General features: G+C 36.2%; 1 protein-coding gene across 1 annotated transcript; it reads right to left on the bottom strand.

Moving 5' to 3' along the window:
• Positions 1-2206: 2206 nt before the first annotated feature.
• Positions 2207-22416, bottom strand: LOC133338344 (protein artichoke). The gene is made up of 7 exons (XM_061546519.1): positions 22287-22416; positions 21593-21752; positions 13659-13922; positions 6634-6733; positions 6281-6570; positions 6073-6219; positions 2207-5294 (listed from the first exon to the last, which is right to left on the bottom strand). Exons 1-7 carry the CDS (start codon positions 22379-22381, stop codon positions 2211-2213), a joined length of 4140 nt encoding a protein of 1379 aa, XP_061402503.1. The 5' UTR covers positions 22382-22416; the 3' UTR covers positions 2207-2210.
• Positions 22417-24018: the final 1602 nt, after the last annotated feature.

The raw sequence follows: 24018 nt of genomic DNA, 5'->3' as shown, positions 1-24018 counted from the left end.
GTATATATCTTTCGATTTGCACGAAATTTTGCATCGTGTACTGAATTGAGTCTAGAATAACTTGTGTCAAGTTTCGAGAAAATCGGGTCAGATATAGATATAGCTTCCATATATATTTTCGTCCGATTTTATGTAAATAGTATAACTAAGTCCGTATATATCTTTCGAAATGTTGCATAGTGTACTGAATTAGATCCAGAATGATGTGTGCTAAGTTTTTTGAAAATCGGTTCATATATAGATATAGCTCCCATATATATTTTCGTCCGTTTTTATGTAAATGGGGCACCAAAGTCCATATATATCTTTCAATTTGCACGAATTTCGGTATAGCGCACTGTATTAAGTCGAGAATGATGTGTGCCAAGTTTCGTGAAAATTGGTTCAGATTTAGATATAGCTCCCAGATACATATTCGTCCGATTTTATGTAAATTATGCACTAATGACCCAAAATTTGTCCGAATGTCATAGAATTTTGTACAATATACTGATGTTAATATTAATTATTTTCTGGACAGTTTCGTTGAAATCGGTTCAGATTTAGATATACGTACAACTCGTATATTTATTTTCGTCCGATGTTAGGTAAATGGTGCACCAAACTCCTAATGTTTGGTTTATATGAAATTTTGCACAAAGTGTCAAATTGAGACTATGATGATGACGTTATTGGGTTTTTTAAATTGGTGAATAGGTGTATCAATTAGATTTTAATCGATTTACAAAAATATGTCACATTGTATGCAAAAAACTCTCTTGCAGAAAGGCATGTGAATAGATTGTTGTTAGTCGGTTCACTTATATAGAAAGATCACATATTTAAGTTCGTTCAATTTCATGTCGATGTTCCTTCGAAAATGCGACGTCTGTTAGGATATATATGACAAATATACCCAAAGTGGTGAAGACTATTATGTAGTCGGCGCCTTCCGACTTTACTACTTTCCTTACTGGTCTTTTTTTATAATTTTTGTCATGCAATTTTTAACAAATTTTTTCTAAGTTTATGACGTTCGCAAAATTCTGTACAGAGAACATATCACGGCTTTGATTGGTGTCATTTAACGTATGTAAAAAATATTACAAAAGAGATATATTTATTGATATTGGACTTAACACATGGATCTGATATTCGATTTTTAAAAGTTTTCACGTAATGCGAACGAAAATTCAAAGAAAAAAAAATAAACTCAATACATTTCAATTATTTCGTATATATTTATTTTTTTATTTGTAATTCATAGTGTATGCAAGTATATTTATTGTACTACAATTATTTGCACATAAAGAAATATCAGTTAATAATATTCGCTATGGTATTTAAATTTACGAATACAAATCTGATTTAAAATTAGACTTAATAATTAATACTATACTAATTAAAATTAAATTATAATTTCATACGTAAGTTATACTTTTTTTAAAAATGAATTTCCAAAAATTCACAATAAAATACTAATTCGTTGTTGAAAATCCTCCTTTTATATATTTTTAGAAATATATGAATAAAGAAATTTTGAAAATAATTTCCATATATTTAAAATATAAAAATATGTTCTTTTTTCAAAATTTGTTTAAAAATACATTTCCGTAAGATAACTTATTTTGAGATAACATTTTACTTTTTCTTAGTAATTGGCAGTTTGTGTTAACAATTTTTAAATCTTAAATGTAATTGAATTTTCTCGTAGAAAACAATTTTGTTTTCGATTTTGTAACAGCTAAACTTATTAATATTAAAATTTACTAAAACTTATATACAAATATAATAACGACTGTGTGCATTTTTTATTTTACTAACATGTAAATTATTTGTTTTTCATTAGTATCATTATTTATTTCTGCTGGAAAATTGGAAAAGCTTTAGGGGGAGTAAATGTTGAAAAATGTAAAAAAAGAATTCATTTATTATTGTCATTAGGTGATTACTTGTTGCGTGAGAGCTTGAAAATTTTTCACACGGATGGCTCAACGCGAGCATTCTGCTTAGCCCTTAATTCCCTCCTATTTATTTTGACAGAATTGCGATATTATATTCTTACTGAGCTTTAAGCTTTATCTCCGCAATTTTCCCAGCTATCCAGACTCCCCTACAGCTTTTTAAAAAAGCTCCTACTCAAAGCTCTCCCTTTTGCACATTTCAAACTTAAAACCTAAATTAATTTTATAATTATAATTAATTTTTATAACTAAGCTTTTGTTCGAAGCTTATCTATAAGCTTTATCATCTGAATAGATAATATAGGGTTGAGCATTTGCAAGATTTGCGGCAGCCTGCTGATTTTGCGGTGTCGAACCGCCGAAATATGACATTCGCGACGAGTAGGTTTGTTGAGCCTGTTGCTGTTGTTGCTGCTGCTGTTGGGCCTGCTGAACCTGTTGCTGACGCTGAGCCAAACTTTGTGTTGACTGGTGAATGGAGGCAGTTTTGTGCGGTAATGTGGCATAGGTTTGAGCATAGGGAGGTACGGCATACAATGCTGCCGCAGCAGCAGTTGGTGCTCCCTTATAACTTAGTGGTACACTACCGGGACCCATTGGCATGGGTGGTATACCAATCATGGCAGCGGGGCCATTATGATAATCATTACTGCTCATACGTAAGCGGACAATACAGATAATGATAATTAGAATGGCTATGAAGGCCACCACACCCCCCACAATACCAATGATCAGCGTGTCATCATTGGTCATAATGGGTGCCTTCATAAGGGGTGCTTTTGTTTTAATTTTCATTGGTGGTGGTTGGGTGGGTTCCATACTCCATATAATCATGGGTGGTTCTTCGGTTGTGGTGACGGCAGGTCGGGTAACCAAACGTGAGGAGGATTTGAGCATATTTGTGGCAGTGGTTCTCATGGTGGTGGAGGTCATTTTTCGCGGATCACAGGTCAACTCATCATCACCAACTTCAATAAGTTTCTTACCAGCCAAATAGGCTGGAGAATGACATGCCACGTTGATCATGCGGGAGTTGGGCAGCCATCTTCTCAAGGCGCGGGCATTGCAGTCACAGTGTATGGGATTGCTGGCCAAACCTTTGAGTTGTAGTGAGGAGCGACGATCCTCCAAGGCGTTGAGGAATTGTGGTACCAATACACTAACTTTGGAACCTTCAATATCCAAAGTTAAATGTGATGATCTGGGTACGGGGAACAACAAGGCAGGTGGCAATGCTGTCAGCGAAGTATTTTGCAACTTTATGGTGAGATCGCTACTCTTTAAACCAGCCAAGGTCCCTGAGGAAATGGATTTCAAACGATCTCCACGTATGCCCAGCGAACGTAATCTTGGATGCTTGGCGGGTTGAATTTGCTCTGTGCCAATTGAGGTATCCTTGACCTCAACATCTAACATTTCCAAGGCGGGTAAAAGTTCCAGGATGCCCTGTAAATCCAAATAACCCACTGAGGGCAGATTGAAGGCTTCCAATGCTGAGAGATGGGTTATATCCTTAAAGGCATTCTTTTCCAGGCGGGTACATTTCACCAAATCGTTCAATTTCAAATATCTCAAGGCATTCAATTGGGCAAAATCACCCTGGGAGACTAATTCAAAGCTGTTATTCGACAAATCCAGGGTCTGCAGAACCTGCAATTTTGGCCAGGCCTCTGAAAGTTCTGTTAGGTTTTCCAAGAGATTATGCGACAAATCCAATGTCTCCAGCAAAGTGGCACGTTCGAAGACCTTGGGTTCGATACCCTTTAGTTTATTGTGTGACAAATTCAAATATTGCAGGAAAGGTGTTTCCAGCGGTTCGAGGTGATCAATTCCCGTCCCAGCCAAATTTAATTCCCTTACCGTTTTGGGTTCATTGAGAATGTGTTTCACGGCATCCCTGGAAAGGGGATTGAAAGACAAATCCAAATTTTTTATATTCACCATCATATCATCATCACTGGGTATGGCGGTGATTTTGTTATGGCTCAAATCCACTGAGGATACAAAATAGAATTGCCTTCTCAGAGCCTTGAGGGGGGCATATTCAAACCCATTACCAGCCAGGTTAACACTTTCCAATAGCTCCAATTTGCCGCTTTCAAAAATACCCTCCGCCAGTTCATTTAATTTATTATTTTCCAAATTCAGGGACTCTAAACGTATAAGGCCTTCAAAAGTCCTCTCCCCAATACGATCCAAATTGTTGTTTGAGAAATCCAATACCTGCAGCTGGGTAGAGTTGTGGAAGGCCATTTCACTCAGCATATCCAATTGATTGTGGGCCACTTTCAAAATCCTCAAACGGGGCAGGCGGGCAAAGTCCAATTCCTCAATGGTTTTCAATTGATTTTGCGATAAGTCCACATGTTCCAAAAATTGCAAACTGGAAATCAATTCCGCTGGGAAGAAACTGAATTTATTATTGGCAGCCAAAATTACCCTCAAGCGAGGATGTATGCGGAACGATGAGGGGAACAGGTAACTCAAGTGGTTATTCGAAATATCTAATTCTTCCAACCCCGTGCCGGTATTAAAGAATTCTCCCTTGAAGGCTGACAGCTGATTTCCTCTCAAACTCAATTTCCTCAAACTCATAACATTCACAAAGGCTCCAGGGCGTATGGAGGTAATTTGATTATTTGACAAATCGATGGAACTGATATTCCAAAGATCCATAAAGGTACCATCATTAATCTCCTGGATGCTATTATCATTTAAATAGATCTGCTTCAAATCCTGCAAAGTCAAAAACAAATCACCCGACAACTGCTTCATTGAACAAAAACTAAAGTCCACAATTTGCAGCCGAGCCAAGGGCCGTATCAGGGCAGCTGGTATGGGGGCCAAATGATGATTACCACTCAAGTTCAAATATTGCAGATTCTGCAAACCTTCCAGAATATTTTTGGGTATTTCTGCCAAATTATTATGACTCAAATCCAAGCTACGCAATTCCGTCAGGGTCCATGGTGTGTTGCCGAGGCCAGTCAAACGATTTTGTCCTAATTTCAATTCGTTCAACGAAGATTCCAGACCTTGGAAAATATCCGAACTAATTACTGCCAGAGAATTGCCCGATAAATCCAGGGACCTTAAATTGCTAAACATTTGGAAGCTGCCGGTGGGTAGTTCGCGTATGACGTTGCGTGATAGGGTGAGGGTACGTATATCGGAGGCCTGAATGGAACCTAAAATTTCGGCCGACAAAGCGGCGACACGATTGAAATCCAAATGCAGAGCATTTAAGTTGGATAAACGACCCAAAGCGTTGCCAGGGACGAGCAGAATGTTGTTATCGCGTATAATTAATGTCTGCAGGTTATCCAGACCTTCCAGGGCATCATCTTCGATCTGAAAGAAGAAAAGGGAAAAGAGGTTGGATTATTTAAAAATATTTTTTGAGGTATTACCAAAGGCGTGGATTTTTTAAAAAATATTTTTTTGTGGTATTAGCACTTTGGAGCTCTCAATATCTAGGGTTAAATGTGAGGATCTGGGTACTATTTAGACCAGCCAAATTGCATGAGGAAATGGATTTCAAACGATCTCCTCGTATGCCCAGTGAACGTAATCTTAGATGCTTGACGGGTTAAATTTGCTCCGTACCAATTGAGGTATCCTTGACCTCAACATCTGACATTTCCAAGGCGGGTAAAAGTTCCAGGATGCCCTGTAAATCCAAAAAACCCACTGAGGGAAGAGACAAGGTTTCCAATGCCGAATGATGGGTTATATTTTTAAAGGCATTCTTTTCCAGCAAAGGAGAAAAAATATTTTTTGGCGCCAGCAGCACAGGATTGGATTTGTTTTTAAATATTTTTTAGGCTACCAGCAAAGGCGTGGATTTTTTTAAAAAAAATATTTTTTGGGCTACCAGCAAAGGCGTGGATTTTTTAAAAAATATTTTTTGGGCTACCAGCAAAGGCGTGGATTTTTTAAAAAATATTTTTGGGCTACCAGCAAAGGCGTGGATTTTTAAAAAATATTTTTTGAGCTACAAGCAAAGGCGTGGATTTTTTAAAAAATATTTTTTGGGCTACCAGCAAAGGCGTGGATTTTTTAAAAATAATTTTTGGAGGGTTTTCCACGCCAGAGAATATTTTATTAAATATTTTCGATTTTTACTTACCGTTCGCAATGAATTCAAACTCAAATCCAAATATTTCAATGCCTTCATTTCACGGAATGTGCCAGTTGGTATGGCGGTAATACTATTACGGCTTAAATCCAATGTTTCCAGCGAGGTAAGAACCTGGGCGTGGTTACTGTCAAAGCGCTAAAGTACAGAAGAAATAAATTTAAATGAAATAAAATTAGAAATTCCATCCTCTACAAACCTGCAACATATTCGACGACAAATTTAAAAATTTCAAATGTTCAATTTCCGACAGAGCAACATCGGGGAATTTTTGTATGAAATTTTCCGATAAATCCAATCGTTGTAGCGTTTCTAAATCTTCAAAAACATCACTGTTTAGATAGGCAATATTATTTCCAGCCAATTTGATTTCACGTATTCTACGCAGACCATAGAAGGCACCTCCAACAATACCGCGTATTTCATTGTAACGCAAATCGATTATTTCCAATTCGGGTTGGGAAATAAAAGAGCTGGGTTCAAGGAATGCTGAAAGACAAAGGAGAATAGTTTTAATCATATCATAACATTTGAATATTTTTCTTGTCATACTTATGTGATTGTGTTTTAGGGACAAATGCTTCAACGACATGGGTCCATTAAGGGAATGTGATGGTACCGATGTTAGGCTATTGCGATCCAAATAAAAGTCCTGAAAAAAAAACAAGAATAAATATTTACTGAATTGATTTTAAGAAATTATTGGCATATATTGAAATCGGGCTTATATTACAAATTTTTAATTTTATTCTAATAATATATATATTTAATGGGGTCCCTTATAATGTAGGCGTTAAAAATTCATTAAACCCACCAGAGGTTTGTAGTTGGAAATGATTTTGTAAATTTTATTATATTAATTTATCTATTTTAATAATTTAATTTATTATAATATATATTTTTTAATTTTTAATTTCATTTATTTTATTTTCAGCATCCCCCTAAAACTGGTAACGATAAGAAATCGGCATCGACGCGTACTCAACTTATACCTAAACGTCGTTCGTCGGAGGGAGATGGTCCACATTTGCGCAAAAAGAAATAAACAGGCTTTATAAAAATGGTAGCAGGGCTTAGATATTAATATGAAAATGCAGCTTTAATCAAATCAGGGAATATTGAATTATTATAGTGATTTAAAAAATCATATTTTGTGAGATAGCTTTTATTATAAAATCTAAAAAATGCTTTAACAATGGCTTCCAATAAATCTAATAAAAAATAATTCTTAATATTTTGGAAAAGAAAGTAAGTATGCCACGCAATTAAAACCAAAGAAAAAAACAAAACCCTAATGTTGGAGACCCCGCAAACGTATAAAGGACCACGATCTGCGAATCTGCAGAACAGGCGCAGTGTTCGCTTTGGCGGATGTACTCAAGAAGTATAAAGCTGATATTATTGCCTTACAGGAATGGCTATGGAAAGGGACAGGCGTAAGGAAATCAGACGATTACGCGCTGTATTATAGCTGCCATGAAAGGAGACATGAATTTGGCTGCGGAGTTATGGTTAACAGGTGAATAGAAGACCTCGTCTCCAGATTCATTCCAGTAGATGAGCGAATTGCTATAATCCGTATAAAAGTTATTCTACATCAGTCTTATTTGCGCCCATGCTCCGACCGAAGACAAGGATGAGCTGACCAAACACATATTTTACGAGCGCCTAGAAACAGCTTATGACCGTTGCCCTGGCCATGACATTAAAATTCTGCTAGGAGATTTTAATGCAAAAATCGGAAGGGAAAATAACTCTGGCCCACCGTCGGAAAATTCAGCCTTTATGAAGAAACATCCGACAACGGCATGAGGTTGATTGACTTCGCGGCAGCAAAATACATGGTATTTAGCAGCACCAAATTCAAGCATCTCGATATACACAAGCCCACCTGGATTTCTCCTGAACAAGCAGCGAGAATAAATTGAACATGTTGTGATAGAAGGAAAGCATTCATACAGTGTATTAGACGTTCGGTCGATCCGAGGAGGGAATACCGACTCGAACCACTACCTTGTAGCAGCCAAGGTTCGCACTCGTCTTAATGTTGCAGCAAAGGTGCGATCTAAAACAACAAGGAAACTCGACGTCGAAAAACTGCAAACACAACAGGTAGCCGAGGCCTACTCCGTTCAATTTACCCACCTACTTGACGAAAGCACTTCTTGTCACGATAATAGCATAGAAGCACAATGGCAAAGAATTGCCCACTCCCTCCAAACTGCAGCAAAAGCAACAGTTGGGTACCAAAAACCACCACCAAGAAACCCATGGTACGATCAGGTGTGTCGTAATGTTACTGATGTGAAATAGGGCAACCCTGCAGAATTATCGGCTGGAATGGAGAGAGTAGAAACGTTTTTTAAGAAAAAGAAGAAAGAACAAGAGAAACGTGAGCGTGAGCAAATCGAGATGTACAGGAGTCAGAATGAAGTCCGGAAATTTTACCAACGAGTAAAACACCAAACCGAAGGCTTTAGCGCAGGCACATCCTCCTGTAGAGATGAAGATGGAAACCTGTTGACAGATACAGACAACGTGTTGAGTATTTGGAAGGAGTACTTTAAAAAACTTTTGGTATCAAATAGTAGCGGTGAAGAGGATATCCAAGAAGTGCCGATGGATTACCAGCCGAACTATTCAAGAGGAGCATACACCAGCTGTGTAGTACAGTTTGGATAGAGGAATACATGCCCAATGATTGAAACCTCAGTATACTGTGTCCCGTGAACCAAAAAGGAGACAAGACGATATGTGCCAACTCTAGAGGAATAAGTCTCCTTCCCTTCGCATATAAAGTGCTATCCAGCGTACTGTGCGGCTTCATACCTGGCAAATCCACAATTGACCAGATTTTCACTCTACACCAAGTCCTGGAAAAGAACCACAAACGACACATTCCACCTATTCCTCCACTACAAAAGCTGCATTCGACAGCCCTTTCTGTTCAGAGGTGTTTAAAGCCATTCCAGCTTTTGCCATTCCTGCAAAATTGATACGGCTATGCAGGTTTACGACCTTTTTAACACTGCTGGAAAAGATCATACGACTGGCAAAGGTAAACAGAAATGACACTTTGTACACCAAACAGCAGTTGAAGCAGCTTTTGGACTATTTGAGAGAAAAATTCTCTGAAAGATCTATGGGCCGATCTCCATTGACGGTTATCGCCGTTGAATGAACCATGAGTTATACCATATATTCTCGGACATCGACATTGTCAGACGTGTCGAGCTGCAGCGACTACGATGGCTGGGTCATGTTGTCAGAATGGAAAAGGATGTGCCAGCACATAATGCATATAAATGAAGCGAGCCAACTGATGGCTCACGCAGAGGGGGAAGGCCACGAAGTAGATGGCAAGATAAAGTGAAAGAGAACATTTTGGAACATGGTCTTTCAAACTCGAAGAGCTGCGCACAAGTCCAATGCGTCTGGAAATCTTTTTTAAGCTCGGCTTATAGAACAAATGTTCTGCCTCGGGCCAGCTAAGTAAGTATAGTATAGTGATTCCGGGTGCTTGTTACACTGGACAATATAGACGGAGTTTTTCAAGCTTAATGAAATGTTGTACACGCAATATGTGGACTAAAGAATGAAAACAACAATAATATTGATTCAGATTTGGATATAACACCCATATATTTTTCGTCTGATTTTATGTAAATGGTTCACCAAAGACCCAAAATAGTTTCGAGATGTTGCATAGCTCTTTGAACTGTGTGTTAGGGTTTGTTGAAATCGGTTCACGCGTATATATAACCCCTATGTATTTCCGAACGATTTAATGCATACCGAATGGTTGGTGTCAGGTATGCTTTATATCGGTCTAGATTTATATAGCTCTCATAAATAATTTTGTTTGATTTTATACAAATAGTATGTCAATGGCCCTTCAGATATGCTATGTTTTTTCTATCTACAGAATATTGACCACATAAACCCAAAACAATTCAGTTGACATTTGCTAAGGTAGGTGACTTATTTTCTAGTCATTCCGTTTGTTCCGTAGATATAAGCCCTACATAGACCAATAATAATTTTTGAGAATTTCATATTGAGACTACACCTGTGTTTCAAAGTAGATTTACCAAAAAATAGGCACAATTTAAAATGCAGTTTGTTAGAAAATTTTCCGAAATTTATAGCTGTTGCCAGCCAATTATTCCTTCTCCATCACCGGTCAAAGTTTTCAGTAGTCATATGTCATATATAAGGTCATAGGCTGGTGGTATGCACTTGTTAATTAAAGCGACGCACTTCTTCTTATTTTAGTATATTTTATTAAGATTATTGTTGTTGTTTTTATTGAACACCAAAAATCATTTCGTGTCTATAAAAATTATTTATTATCGCGTGTATAACAGCTGTTGTTTTGATTGCGGCTTTTTTAAATTGTTGTTGCTGTAATTGCTTCGGCATTCATTATTAATAAGTATCGAATTGAATTTTTTAGTTCATTGATTTAATAACAGAGTTAGTGGTGGTGGTGGCGTTGATTGCTGCTGTTGATGTGTTGGTTATTGTATTTAATCAAAACTTGCACATGCACGCACGCATTGATTTAGACTTGGTCGAATGCCGCCATAATTAAATCAAAACTTTATTTGAAGTGCATTTTCAATGAAGAAAAAATAGAAAGAATCAACTTTTATGATTTTCGGAAATTTGTAAGCATGCCATGGAAATGGTTTTGGTTTATAACGTTATCGGAGGTCAGTTTTGTTACTTCGAGATATGGAAAGTTGAATGAATGAACATGTATAAATTTTTTTCACTTTTTTTCTTAAAAAAAATTAGTTTTCTTCTGGAGAAAAATTGTTCCCAATGAATGAGATAGAAAACATTCAGATTAAAAAGTGCCTTCATTAAAGAGAAAAATGTATCTGCAGTTACTAAGTTTTTTTTTATAAAAAAAACAAATGTTCAGCAACCATATAGAATAGCACACTTGAAATAGGGCGGGACCAATGTATTATTCGATTCTAATAAAAACATTAGGAGTCTGGAATGTCAAATTACAAACCAGTTAGATGAGTCAAATTCGGATCAATACGCAGACATTTATTAACAAGTAAGGAGAGTAGTAAAGTCGGACTGGGCCGACTATATGATACCCTTCACCACTTGGGGCATATTCTACATATTATCCTAACTGACGTCAACTTTTCGAAAGAACATTGACATGAAATTGAACGAAATTGGTGCACCATTTCTATTAATCCGTACGATTTTCATGAAAATTAACACAAATCATTCTAGACTTAAGTTAGTAAGCTGAGCCAAATTTCGTGCATATCGAGAGATATATAGGGACTTTGATGCACCATTTGCATTAAATCGGACGAAAATATATATGGGAGCTATATATAAATCTGACCCGATTTACTTGAAATTCAGTACGCTATGCAAATTTTCGTGCAAATCGAAAGATATATAGAGGCTTTGGTGCACCATTTACCTTTAATCGGAAGAAAATACATATGGAATCTATATCTAAATCTGAACCGAATTTCAGGAAACTTAGCAAACATCAATCTAGTCTTAATTGAGTACGCTACGCAAAATTTCGTGCAAATCGAAAGATATATAGAGACTTTGGTGCAGCATTTGCATGAAATCGGGAGAAAATATATATGGGAGCTATATCTAAATCTGAACCGATTTTTACGAAACTTAGCAAACATTAATCTAGTCTTAATTGAGTACGCTACGCAAAAGTTCGTGCAAATCAAAAGATACATAGGGACTTTGGTGCACCATTTACAAAAATCGGATGAACCCAAATTGGAGCTATTTATAAATCTGAACCGATTATAGCGAAACTTGGCACATATCGTTTTAGACTCATATCAGTACGCTATGCTAAATTTCATGGAAATCGAACGGTGTACCGTTTACCAAAATATATATGGGAGCTATATCTGAATCTTAACCGAATTTCACTAATTTTAATAGGGTTCGTCCTTGGACCAAGTAAATGAGCTTTACCAAATTTCATTTAATGTGACCTATACTTTGTTTACAATTTAACATCAACAAACGGACGGATAATCGGACAGGCATAAATCAGACTCAGAAAGTGATTCTATGCATATTCTCTTGTTTCCTTTTGCCTATTACAAACATATGCACATAAACATAATACCCTGTACCACAGTATGGTGAAGGGTATAAAATCAGCTTTATGTTCGGCTGAAATTCTCGAAATTCTTATACCATCCACCATAAGGTGGACAATCAATATACATTAATTCGATAGCGACTTTATATGGGGGCTATGTCATGGTAAATTACTGTCGGGGAAGTACGAAATGGTAGAGAAATTGGGCTAGGACCTTAAACTTGCAGCCACTTCGCAATCACAAAAAGTAGTCACTTCGGTTGGAATCATACAAAATACCTAGAGTGTGGACTTTTATATGGGGACTATACCCAAATATCGACCGATATTTATAATTTTTGGTAGAAAATTTGCCACCCAATGAGGACTCAAAATATCAAATTAGGCCAAATCGGCTGGAAAAGGATATACCAAAATTTCAAATTGGAGGAAATTCAGTTGAAAAAAAAAACATATCTGAAATCTTTTAAATACAGGATATTGGGGGTACAGTAATATGGGTCTTATACATATACAATATGGACCGATATCCAAATTTCAAACTGTAAAAAATTCGGTTGAAAAACATATCTGAAATCCTGACAGAATGCCGAATATGAAGGTTATTATGATAAGTAATACCGTGGACCGATATCAATTCTTTTTGGTCAGAAGTACCCTTTTTCTACAACATACAAGTAAATGCCTCCATAACTAATACTTAGATAGGTCCCACTGTACAATTAATATTCGTTTCAAATTTTGTAAATTTCATTCCCTAATTAAGAGAAGCCAACATTAAAGACTTTGCAATACTTTGCTTGTCCAGGTTATTGCGATGTTATTACAACAACAACCACAACAACAGCAGCAATTGTTACAACAACAGTGTAATAAACGTTGCTTGGAAGAAACTGGTTAATCTCATGCATATGTGTTGTTGTTGCTGTTGTCTGTTAAACTAACTGGATTTTCGTTGTGGCCAATGGCTATAAAGGTGTGCTGCTGATGGTGGCCGATGGCTGGCTCCGTTTAAACGGTTTTTATGTTGCGGGTAGATGGTATTGGTAATAAGGTAAAACATAAAAAAATAGATGCAGTAAAATGAAACAAAAACACCTTCAAGTGGTTAAACAGATACTCTAACGAATTGTTAATTTAATCATCATAAAAATAATAAAATACATTAGGAGTGCTTCTAATGAGCCCAGCACAGTGGGCTGGAAATGGATAAATTGTCCAAAAACGTTGTCAGGGATTGAAAAGGGTTTTATTGTAGACTAGTTTATTGGACCATTTTAGAAGGCATTATTATATTAATTTTAATTATATTATTTTTTTAACTTGTTGGCTTATAAAATTTCCCGCACATTATATCTCTATAATTAAATCGAACTAGGTGGTAACAAGTCGTTTTAATTAATTGACTTTTTTTTAATTATTATTTAAAAAATGTGATAATTGCCATACTGACCTTCAATTCACCGCACCCCTTCAACAAACCCTCCTCAATAGATTTGATTTTATTTGCCGATAAATCCAATAGCTGTAAATTCTTCAATGGATGAAATTCAGCCGTTGAAAAGATTGGATTTAAACTATCGCCCAATAAATTGTTGGCTAAACGCAGTGCCGTCAATGTGTCTTTGATGCCTTCGAAGGCCTTCTCGGGAATGCGACGTATCAGATTAAATGATAAATCCAAATGTTCGATGGGCAGATTTAAGTTGCCAAAGTGCTGTAAGGAAATTAAAAGACAATGTTTTATTGCGGTTAATTAAATTTTGTATATACATGCTTTATATAATAATTATTTTAATTTTTTATTAAAATTATTACTTTTTAAGTATTGAACATCTCAAACTAATTTGTAGTGAATTATTTTGAATATTGGATGAAAATTCGCTGATATTCCGCAGTTATTAGGATTACCCAATGTAGTAGGAATACTAATGAAAAAAATCGACACAACTTCAGGTATTATACTTGTAATAAGTTTTGTACTTATTTTTATACCCTACACAGCTATGTTGTCAGGGTATTATAGCTTTGTTCGGCCCAAGACGCCACAAAATATTGGTCCTAGACCCATCTTTAAGTATACGATTGTCATATCTCGACTAGCTGAGTCGATCTATACATGTTTGTCCGTCCGTCCGTCTGTCCATTATAATTTGTAAACACGATACAGGCCACAGTTATGGACCAATCTTCATTTTGCATGTCGGATGGGTTCTGGCCAATGAAGAGCCCTATTGTTTTTGGTAAAGATGTTTAATATTTAGGGGTTGAAATGGACCAAAAACTTTTATTTTTGTCTGATTTGCTGGTCGCTCCAGAGCCCCCAAACATCGCGAATTTTTACATGGAGAAGGGAATCGGGCCAAAGAATAAGCATGTCTGTTTTAACAATCGGTCAATATTTAGCGGGTCAAATGGTTCAGAAAGACCTAAAGTTATGCCGATTGATACGAAATTTAGCAGAACGTACTGAAGGTAGTATAGCCCAACACGTGTAAAGTTTCGTTGGAATCGGTTAAGATTTAGATATAGCTCCCATATATATTTTTGTCCGATTTAATGTAAATGGTGCACCAAAGTCCTTATATATATTTCGATTTGCACGAAATTTAACACAGCGTACTGAATTTAGACTGGAATGATGTGTGTTAAGTTTCGTGAAAATCGGTTCAGATATAGATATAGCTTCCATACATATTTTCGTCCGATTTATGGTAAATGGTGCGCAAAGTCTCTAACTATCAGTAGTGTAGGCGGTTTATTTGGGATACCATTTGCATTTTGTTTTTGCAAAATAGTTTTTGACTATTTTGCAAAAACAAAAAACAAATGGTATCCCAAATAAACCGCCAACACTACTGAAGTTGTAGACGCAGGCACGGTGAAACTAGCAACACCAACAAAGTCGTTGTGTGCATTTGCCGCGATGTGGCAACACACAACAGTGGGAAAGGTATGGAATTGTTTGTAAATGCCTTGCTAACCTCGAAGTGAGGCACCAGCGAAATTCTCATGCTGTTTATGTCGTTGGTCAGGTAAGTACTTCGATTTGTTACAAGAGACATTTGGGTATGAAAGGTTTTTTGTATAGAAGCAATAGCTTCTGGGGAGAATATCCCAACAAAAAACTAAGGGAACTGATGAGGATCAGTGTGATCCGAAACTATAGTCTTCCCTGCCTTACCCCTCGGCAAACAATGCCATACATTCCCCACTAATAAATAGTTGTTTTTTATAAAAACAACAAACTGGGATTCAGCCTGACTATTTTGCAAAAACAAAAAAAAAGTCCCTAACTATCTTTAGATTTGCACGAAATTTAGCATAGCGTACTAAATTAAGTCTAGAATGATGTGTGTTATGTTTCGTGAAAATCGATTAGGATTAAGATATAGCTCCCATATATATTTTCGTCCGATTTAATGTAAATGGTGCACCAAAGTCCCTAAATATATTTCGATTTGGCATAGTGTATTAAATAAAGTCTAGAATGAAGTGTGCTAAGTTTTGTGGAAATCGGTTCAGATTTAGATATAGCTCCCATATATATTTTCGTCCGATTTAATGTAAATGGGGCGCCAAAGTCCCTATTTAGCTTTCGATTTGCACGAAATTTGGAATGATGTGTTTTAAGTTTCGTGAAAATCGGTTCAGATTTCGAAATAGCTCCCATGTATATTTTCATCCGATTTTAAGTAAATGGTGCAACAAAGTCCCTATATATTATTCGGTTTGCACAACATTTGGCATAGCGTACTGAATTAAGTCATCTAGACTTAATTCAGATGTGTGTTAAGTTTCGTGAAAATCGGTTGAGATTTGGATATAGCTCCCATATATTGTTGCGTCCGATTTAATGTAAATGGTGCATCAAAGTCGTTTTGCATGAAATTTGGCATAGCGTACTGAATAAAGTCTAGAATGATGTGTGTTAGGTTTCTTGAAAATCGATTCAGATTTAAATATAGCTGCCATATATATATTTTTCTCCGATTTTAAGAAAGTGATGCACTAAGGAAATATGGCCGATAGGCACAACACGTACTGAAATTAGTATAACCTAATTTGTGGCAAGTTTCGTTGCAATCGGTTCAGATATAACTCCCATATATAGTTTTGTCCGATTTTAAGTAAATGGAGCACCAAAGACGCAAAGTTAAACGGATTGGCACAAATTTTTGCACAACGTACTGAAGTTTGTATAACTTAAGTATAGTTTCATTGAAATCGGTTCAGATATTGTTTCGTCCGATTTTAAGTTAATGGTGCACCAAAGACCCAATGTTGTTAGGTCGATTCGTAAAAAAGTTTGCACAATATACTGAAGATGGTATAGTCAAGGTGCTGCAAGTTTCGTTCAAATCGGTTAAGATTTGATGAATATAGCTCCTATATATTTTTTCCTCAGATTTTAACTAAATAATGCACCAAGGACCCAATATTTGGCCGATATGCTCAGAACGTGCTGAAATTAGTATTTAACCAAAACTGTGAAAAGTATCTTTGAAATTGGTTTAGATATAGCTTCCATTAATTTTTTAGTCAGATTTTAAGTAAAAACTACTCATTTTTATCAGATTGACGGGAAATTTTGCAAAACGTGTCAAATTTAGTATAGAATGACTTAATTGTTTTTTTTTTTTTGTATCAATGCAGACATGGCCCAATTCAATTCGACCGATTTCATGTTTATTGGGTTTCGTATAATCAACGAGTGTCTGATTGAGATTATCTTTAAATCGATTTACATAGTTTTGTCTCATTCTCTATCTACCAAAATGAAGAGTTTAGAGTATAGTTTACAGAATGACATGTTTACGGATTTATATAGATTATTTATAGATCACATATTTTAGTTCATCCAATTTCATGCCAATGGACCTTCAAAAAATCGATGTCTGTTAGAATGCATCTGTTGTATATACCCAAAGTGGTGAAGGGTATCATATAGTCGAACCCATCCAACTTTACTACTTTCCTTACTGGTGTGTATTAAAATTTAGAAGCCAGTCAAAACCTTTAGATTAGATGAAATCAAACCGTAAGAATATCCCAATTTCCCTCTGACTTTAATGATCTCAATGTTTTAATCCCCTGTTTCGAATAAGAGCCTTCTCTTTTTAATAGCTATACATTATTCCCATGCAATTTTTTATAACCTATGAACAATTGTTCTTCTCACACATAATTTTTTCGAAATTAAATTTCCAACCACGAATCCTATTAGATTAATTGGCAACTATAAAAACCGAAACAAAAAATCAACCACCAAGACTTAAAAAAAACAACAACAATGTTAACTGTCAATTTTTATATTCACGTTCAAAAAGACTTTGTTCCTATTTTAGCTGACACCATCCAACAGATGCAGACATTAACAATGCACAACCATATACGAGTACACACTCGGGCAAAAATTCAAATAAAGTCAAGGTTATTTGAATAGCACCAGCAGCAAACATAGCACAGACCATAGCACCAAACAGCATAGACCCTAACACCTCCAGCAGCAACAGCAACAAAAGAAACACGACCTCAAACAATGTGACCATGTCCGACACTCGTTGCTGCAGTAGTGGGGTGTGCAGTACAAAATTTAATTTAATTAAAAGATGAAAAAATTAAATGAACAATAACAACAACGAAAATAAACAAAAGCAAAATTAAAACAAAAATCTTGAAGATCATTGAGAGATAATTTCAAAATAAATCATAAAAAATGAAGTTTTCTCCCTTGGCATTGTCATTTTTAATGGTTTTATAGTGAGGGAAGGGTGAGGGGGATTGAGGGTTATAATGAAATTAAAAGTGAAACAAAAACTCCAAAATTAATTAAGTTATAAATTGTTCGTAGACACGAAATAAAATTTTAAAATAGACTTCTAAAGACTGTTACTGCTGCAACAACCACAAAAAAAATAAATAAAATAAAAAATCTACATTCACAAAGTAATAAACTTTTACTTCGTGTTAAGCTTAGTCACACACGTCATTCAGTATTATATTCCCTTTTCCGCGGCACCTCCCCTCCCTTCCAATACGACAATTTCATTTTGGTTTACAACGTCTAGATTTCGTTATCATCTCCGATGCAGACAATGATATCTGTCGCTGGCCATACTACTACCAGTGATGCGCATAAATTCAATGGACTTTACAAAAATAAAATACAAAACAACAACAACGACAAAAATAAACAAAACAAGTACTTTGAAGTTAAAATCATTTTTGGTTTTCTGTAGAGATAAACATCGATGTGTGTGTGCCGGTCTGTCTATCTGTGTGTGATGCTTAAAACGACCACTGAAATGTAGAAGAGAAGAAAAGGTAAAAATAAGAAAAAAACAACAACAATAACAAAAATATGAATGAAAGTAAATTTCTTACTTTACAACACTTTCACTTGGATCTTAAGACCAACACACCAACACAAACACACACACACGTATCCACATTTACACTCAGCTGGTAACTCTGATGAAAGTGAAAAGTTTTGTTTTTTTTTTCATTTTGAAGAAATTAACTCAGATATGTTATACACCACATGGCCTAAGAATATTAACACACTTAACAAAGTGTTATCTCTACCCACATTCGGACATACATGTGGATTTGAAGCAGACATGTGTATGTCGGTATGTAATTATTGTTGGAATGTGTGCCAATGCCGGATCAATCTCTTAAATAATTATTTTTGTTGTTTATTAATCGCTTAAGTAATTAAGAGTATTTTTTATGCTTGTTGTTGTTATTGGCAAATATTACAAGAAACATTCATAACTTTCTTGGAAGTAGTACTTGTGAAAACAAAAGACTTATGGCACAAACACGAATTTACTGGGAGGTCTCTGGGGAAATTATAAAATGTTATACTCTTATACAAAATTGTACATCAACATTTTAGTACAATATTTAAAATATTTTTTGATACCGATAGTACGAATTGGTACCAAAATTTGCCATAATAATTAGGGCAGTACATTTTAAGGAGCCTACCTGATACCGGTTATTGGAGGGTATAAAATATGAGAAGATGAAAACGGGCCGCCATTATCGGGTCTTCTCCTTAAAGAAGGGAAAATTATTTTTGATTCCGGGTTCTTGCGGGTGACACACACATAGCATGGTATGTATCTATGTACGAAGTTATCAATATTGGCCATGTTTTGATATAGTGAGCTGATATGTGCCGCGAGTTCACCCATAACAACTACAAAAAAATGGGTTGAGGCGTCGGATTAGTTGCCCACACTCGGAAAATTCATCCTACTATGAAAAAAACCAAACCCCTAATAATGACGTAAAAAGGACCATGATCTGCGAATTTGCACTTGGAATGTGCGCACGTTGCACAGAAGAGGCGCAGTGTTCGGCAGATGTACTCAAGAAGTACAAAGCCTTATTGCCTTTTACCCACTTGCTTGACTGATATGCACTTCTTTCCTGATATGAATATAGAATCACAATGACGAAGTATTACACACTCCCCACAAATTGCAGCAAAAGCAACACTTGGTTACCAAATACCAGCATCAAGAAACCCATGGTATGATCAGGAGTGTCGTAATACTACTGATGTGAAAAATGCAGAGTATAGGGCAACCCTGCAGACGGTAGCAACACGTAATGCTATGGAGAATTATTGGGATAAAAGGAGAGAGGAGAAACGTATTTTCAAAAGAAAGAAGAAGGACAAGAAGAACGTGGGCGTGAGCAAATCGAGATGTACAGGAGTCAGAATGAAGTTACCAACGAGTAAAACAGTAAAACACAAACCGAAGGCTTTGGTGCAGACACAGAAGAGACGAAGAAGGAAACCTGGTGACAGGTACAGATAGCGTGTTGAGGATCTGGAAAGAGCATTTTGCAATGCTTCTGGTATCAAATAAAAACGATATAGAAAATACTCCAGATCCAATAAGAGATGACGGTATAGATTGTATACCACCTAGCCAAGATGAGGTCAGAATAGCAATTAATTGGCTGAAGAATAATAAACCAACAGGTGCCGATGAATTACAAGCCGAACTGTTCAAGTCCGGTGTATAGACGCTGATCAGGACCAGCATGCACCAACTGATAAGTACAATTTGGCTGGAGGAATACATGCCCAAGGATTGGAACCTCAGCACCCTGTGTCCCGTGCACAAAAAAGGATACAAGACAACTATATGTGCCAACTATAGAGGAATAAGTCTCATTCCCATCGCATATGAATTGCTATCCTGCGTGCTGTGTGAACGACTGAATCCAATGGTCAATGACATTATTGCACCATACCAATGCGGCTTCAAACCTGGAAATTGACTAGATTTTCACTCTGCGTCAGATTCTGTAAAGGACCACGTAAAGCACATCGACACATTCGGGCACATTAACGGGCACAAGGTCAGCAGTTAAAGTCAGAAAGAAACTTTCTTCAATACCGAACGAGGATTAAGACAAGGTCATAATTTGTCGTGTGATCTTTTTAACATCCGCCTGGGTAAGGTCATACGAGAGACAAAGGTGAACATATATGGCACTCTGTACACCAAACAACGCATATTACTCGCCTACGCCGATGATATCGAACATCAGACTATGGTCTGAGCAACTCAAAAGCAAGGCCACCTCCTGCCAGACCAAACTCACACTCTACAAAGACGCTGATACACACGTGCTGTTGTATGGATCTTGAGAGAAAAATTCTCCGGAAGTTCCTTGGGTCGATCTACGTCGACGGTGAATATCGTCGTCGAATGAACCATGAGCTGTACAATCTATTTTTGGGCATCGACATAGTCCAACGTAGCGAGGTGCAGCGACTTCATTTGCTAGGTCATGTTCTGAGAATGGATGATGATGCCCCAGCTCAAAAGGCATATAAAAGCGAGCCAAGTGATGGGTCACGCAGAAGGGAAAGGACGAATCCGAAAAACATCTCGGAACATGATCTTTCAAATCGATTCGCTTGGGAATTGTTTTAAGCTAAGTAATTAAGCATTGGGATAGGACCGATATTTCCTCGTGTCCTTTATATAGAGTACATTTAAAACCATTGACTCATTTTGAAAATTTTCTGTGAAGAAGTTGTTCGTAATGCTAAAATATAGTCAATTCGGTTATAACCAAACATCGACCGATGTATGGATGTATGGAGGCTTTACCAAAACTTGGTAATTTTTGATAGGAAGATTTGGCATTAAGTTAGAGCCACTTCGTCTTCAAGCTAGACGTGCTTAAAATACCGAATATTATGGAGTTATACCATATTGACACAAAATATTTCATCGGTAAGAAGCTTACGATAGAAAAACGTCCTGAAAATTATGGAGATTTTCCTCTTGCCATGGCTTCAGCCTCTGATCTGTAGTAAAGCAAAATTAACAACAAAAACAAACTTACCTGTGTTGGTAAATTTTGTTGGCCACTGTATTGCTGTGAATAGTAAACAATGGGAGCACCGTAAGGCAGTAGAGGAGCTTCACCATGAAATACCGCACGATCACAATCCATGGCCACAGCACCAAGTTGTCCCGTTGAGCCAAAAGCAACAACATTGCATCTATGAAGGAAAACGACACACAAACAAAACAAAATGAAATAAAAAATTAAAAAAAAATCAATACGAAAAATAAACGATGAAAAAACACAACGTCATTGAAGAGGAACAGACAAAATAGAAAAAAAACAAACCAAAAACAACAACATAAAATCGATTGAAAATCAATCTCCACCATATAGGCGGAAATTGTTTTTGTTCGTTTAGAAAAAAACAAAAACGCTTTTGATGTGGCACTAGTGGTTTTCATTCATTCAAGTTGGATTTTATTACTAATTTTTGTTGTTGTTGTAGATTTTTTCGAAATTCCTTAGTATTTTTTATAGCTTCCATATTAGCATAGTTGATTTTTTCTTGTTTTCATATTCTAGAGCCAAACGATGCTGTGTGTGCGTTGACAGTTAACTGTGCGTTGGTTAGTTTTATAGTTATGTTTTGACGTTTTGGCTTGTGGTCTTTGTCTGATCAGCATTCCTCTTGTTGTTGTCTGTTTTTTCTTCTTTCAAAAATTATATTTATTCTGAGTTTTCTACACACCTGCAGGGTAAACGCAAAGCTGGACTCAATTCTACACATGGCCTCCAGGCTTTTATTTGTGACAAATAGAGTAGCAACAACAAAAATATACTCATGTGTCGTATCCGCAGTGTATGCCGATGGTGTTGGAACATCTGTGAAAGAGAGATAGAAGTGGGGAGATATGAAATTTATTAGTATTGCTTGGTTGACTTGTTGTAATTGTATTTTATTATTATGGCAAAAATTATAAATTGTAATGTTGTTTCTTTGTAATATAAATAATTCACAAATGGAATAACTGTAACCTGTTGTGGCAAATAGTTGTTACATAAATTTACGCAAAAATGTGGTATTTCAAATAAGTATACAGTGATGGATAAGATCGGTTTGGGTGAATGATAAACAAAGTCTAAATAGACTGTGACACAGAATAGAGCTTCTGAGGATCTTCGAGCAAGTATCGGGTAAACGGGGATAAGGACAATGAAAACATATGAATATTGATTTATATTTAAAACTTATGAACGACATTTTTGTAAAATATTTGGAGGTACAACAAGTAAAAAATCGAAGTTAAGTTGGGCCGGGTCGAACTATTCATACCCTCCAACATGAGGTGAATATTCAAAATACCTAAAAATTTTCATTGAGGAGAAAACGAAATACCGAAATACCCATACATTTTTTAGTCCGATTTTATCTAAATGGTGCACCAAACACCCAATATTTGTCCGATTGAAACAAACTTTTGTAAAGCGTACTGAATTAGGTACATATTGATGTATATGAAGTTTTGTGAAAATCGGTTCAGATTTAGATATAGCTCCCATATATAGTTTTGTCCGATTTTTGGTAAAAGGTGCACTAAACTCCCAATATTTGTCTGATGAAACAAAATTTTGCACAGGGTACAGACAGCATGATGCCCCTGAAGTTTTGTTGAAATCGGTTCAGATATAGATATAGCTCCCATATATAGTTTCGTCCGATTTTGATTTACGTATAGCTTCACATACATTATTTTGCTCGATTTCATACAAATGGTACACCAATGAATCCGATTGAAATGCAGTCTTTAACAGATTTCAGAATGGTATGTATATGGGTTTTTTAATTGGTTCGAATATCTATGTAGATCACGCATTTGGTTTCGCCCGATTCCATTTCAATGGTCCTCTAAAGATTATATGTCTGTTCTATCTACAGGGCATTGTATATATTAACATGTCTTGTATGTATCCAATGTGGTGAAGGGTTTTATATTGTCGGTCCCGTCCGACTTTTGAGCTTTCCTTACTGGTTTTTGTTTGTGAAATTTTGCACCCAATGAGAATACAAAAAATATACTTCCAACCAGTTCGGTTTAAAAATCGTACCCAACGACCCCAAAATACAGAATATTCGGGGTGCCTATACCCCCATTTGGTATACCAAAATGTAGACCGATTTACCCTATTTGCAATACGAAATATCCTAGAAGTACTAGCAACGATTCAGCAAAGAGCTCTATCTTAATTATTGCGATCTATTTCGAGAAGAAGGAAATGTTTTACACAAATATTCCTCGTTCGATTTGACTGAAGACATGTCCTCTCAAAAATACTCTGAAGTAGCCGGAAATAAAAATGATATCAAGGATTTTCATCATGATTTTTCGAGTTATTACCACGAGAGCGAATGGACAAAAAAAAGACTATTGCGTTGTATTGTAGGAGTAGAGCACCTAATTTATATCCTTAATTTGTCGTTC

This window comes from Musca vetustissima, unplaced genomic scaffold, assembly GCF_032173495.1.
Source record: "Musca vetustissima isolate MV318-11 ecotype Yass unplaced genomic scaffold, APGP_CSIRO_Mvet_v1 utg431, whole genome shotgun sequence".
In the NCBI taxonomy this organism is placed as follows: Eukaryota; Metazoa; Arthropoda; class Insecta; order Diptera; family Muscidae; genus Musca; species Musca vetustissima.
This window is presented reverse-complemented; position numbering and strand designations above follow the sequence as displayed.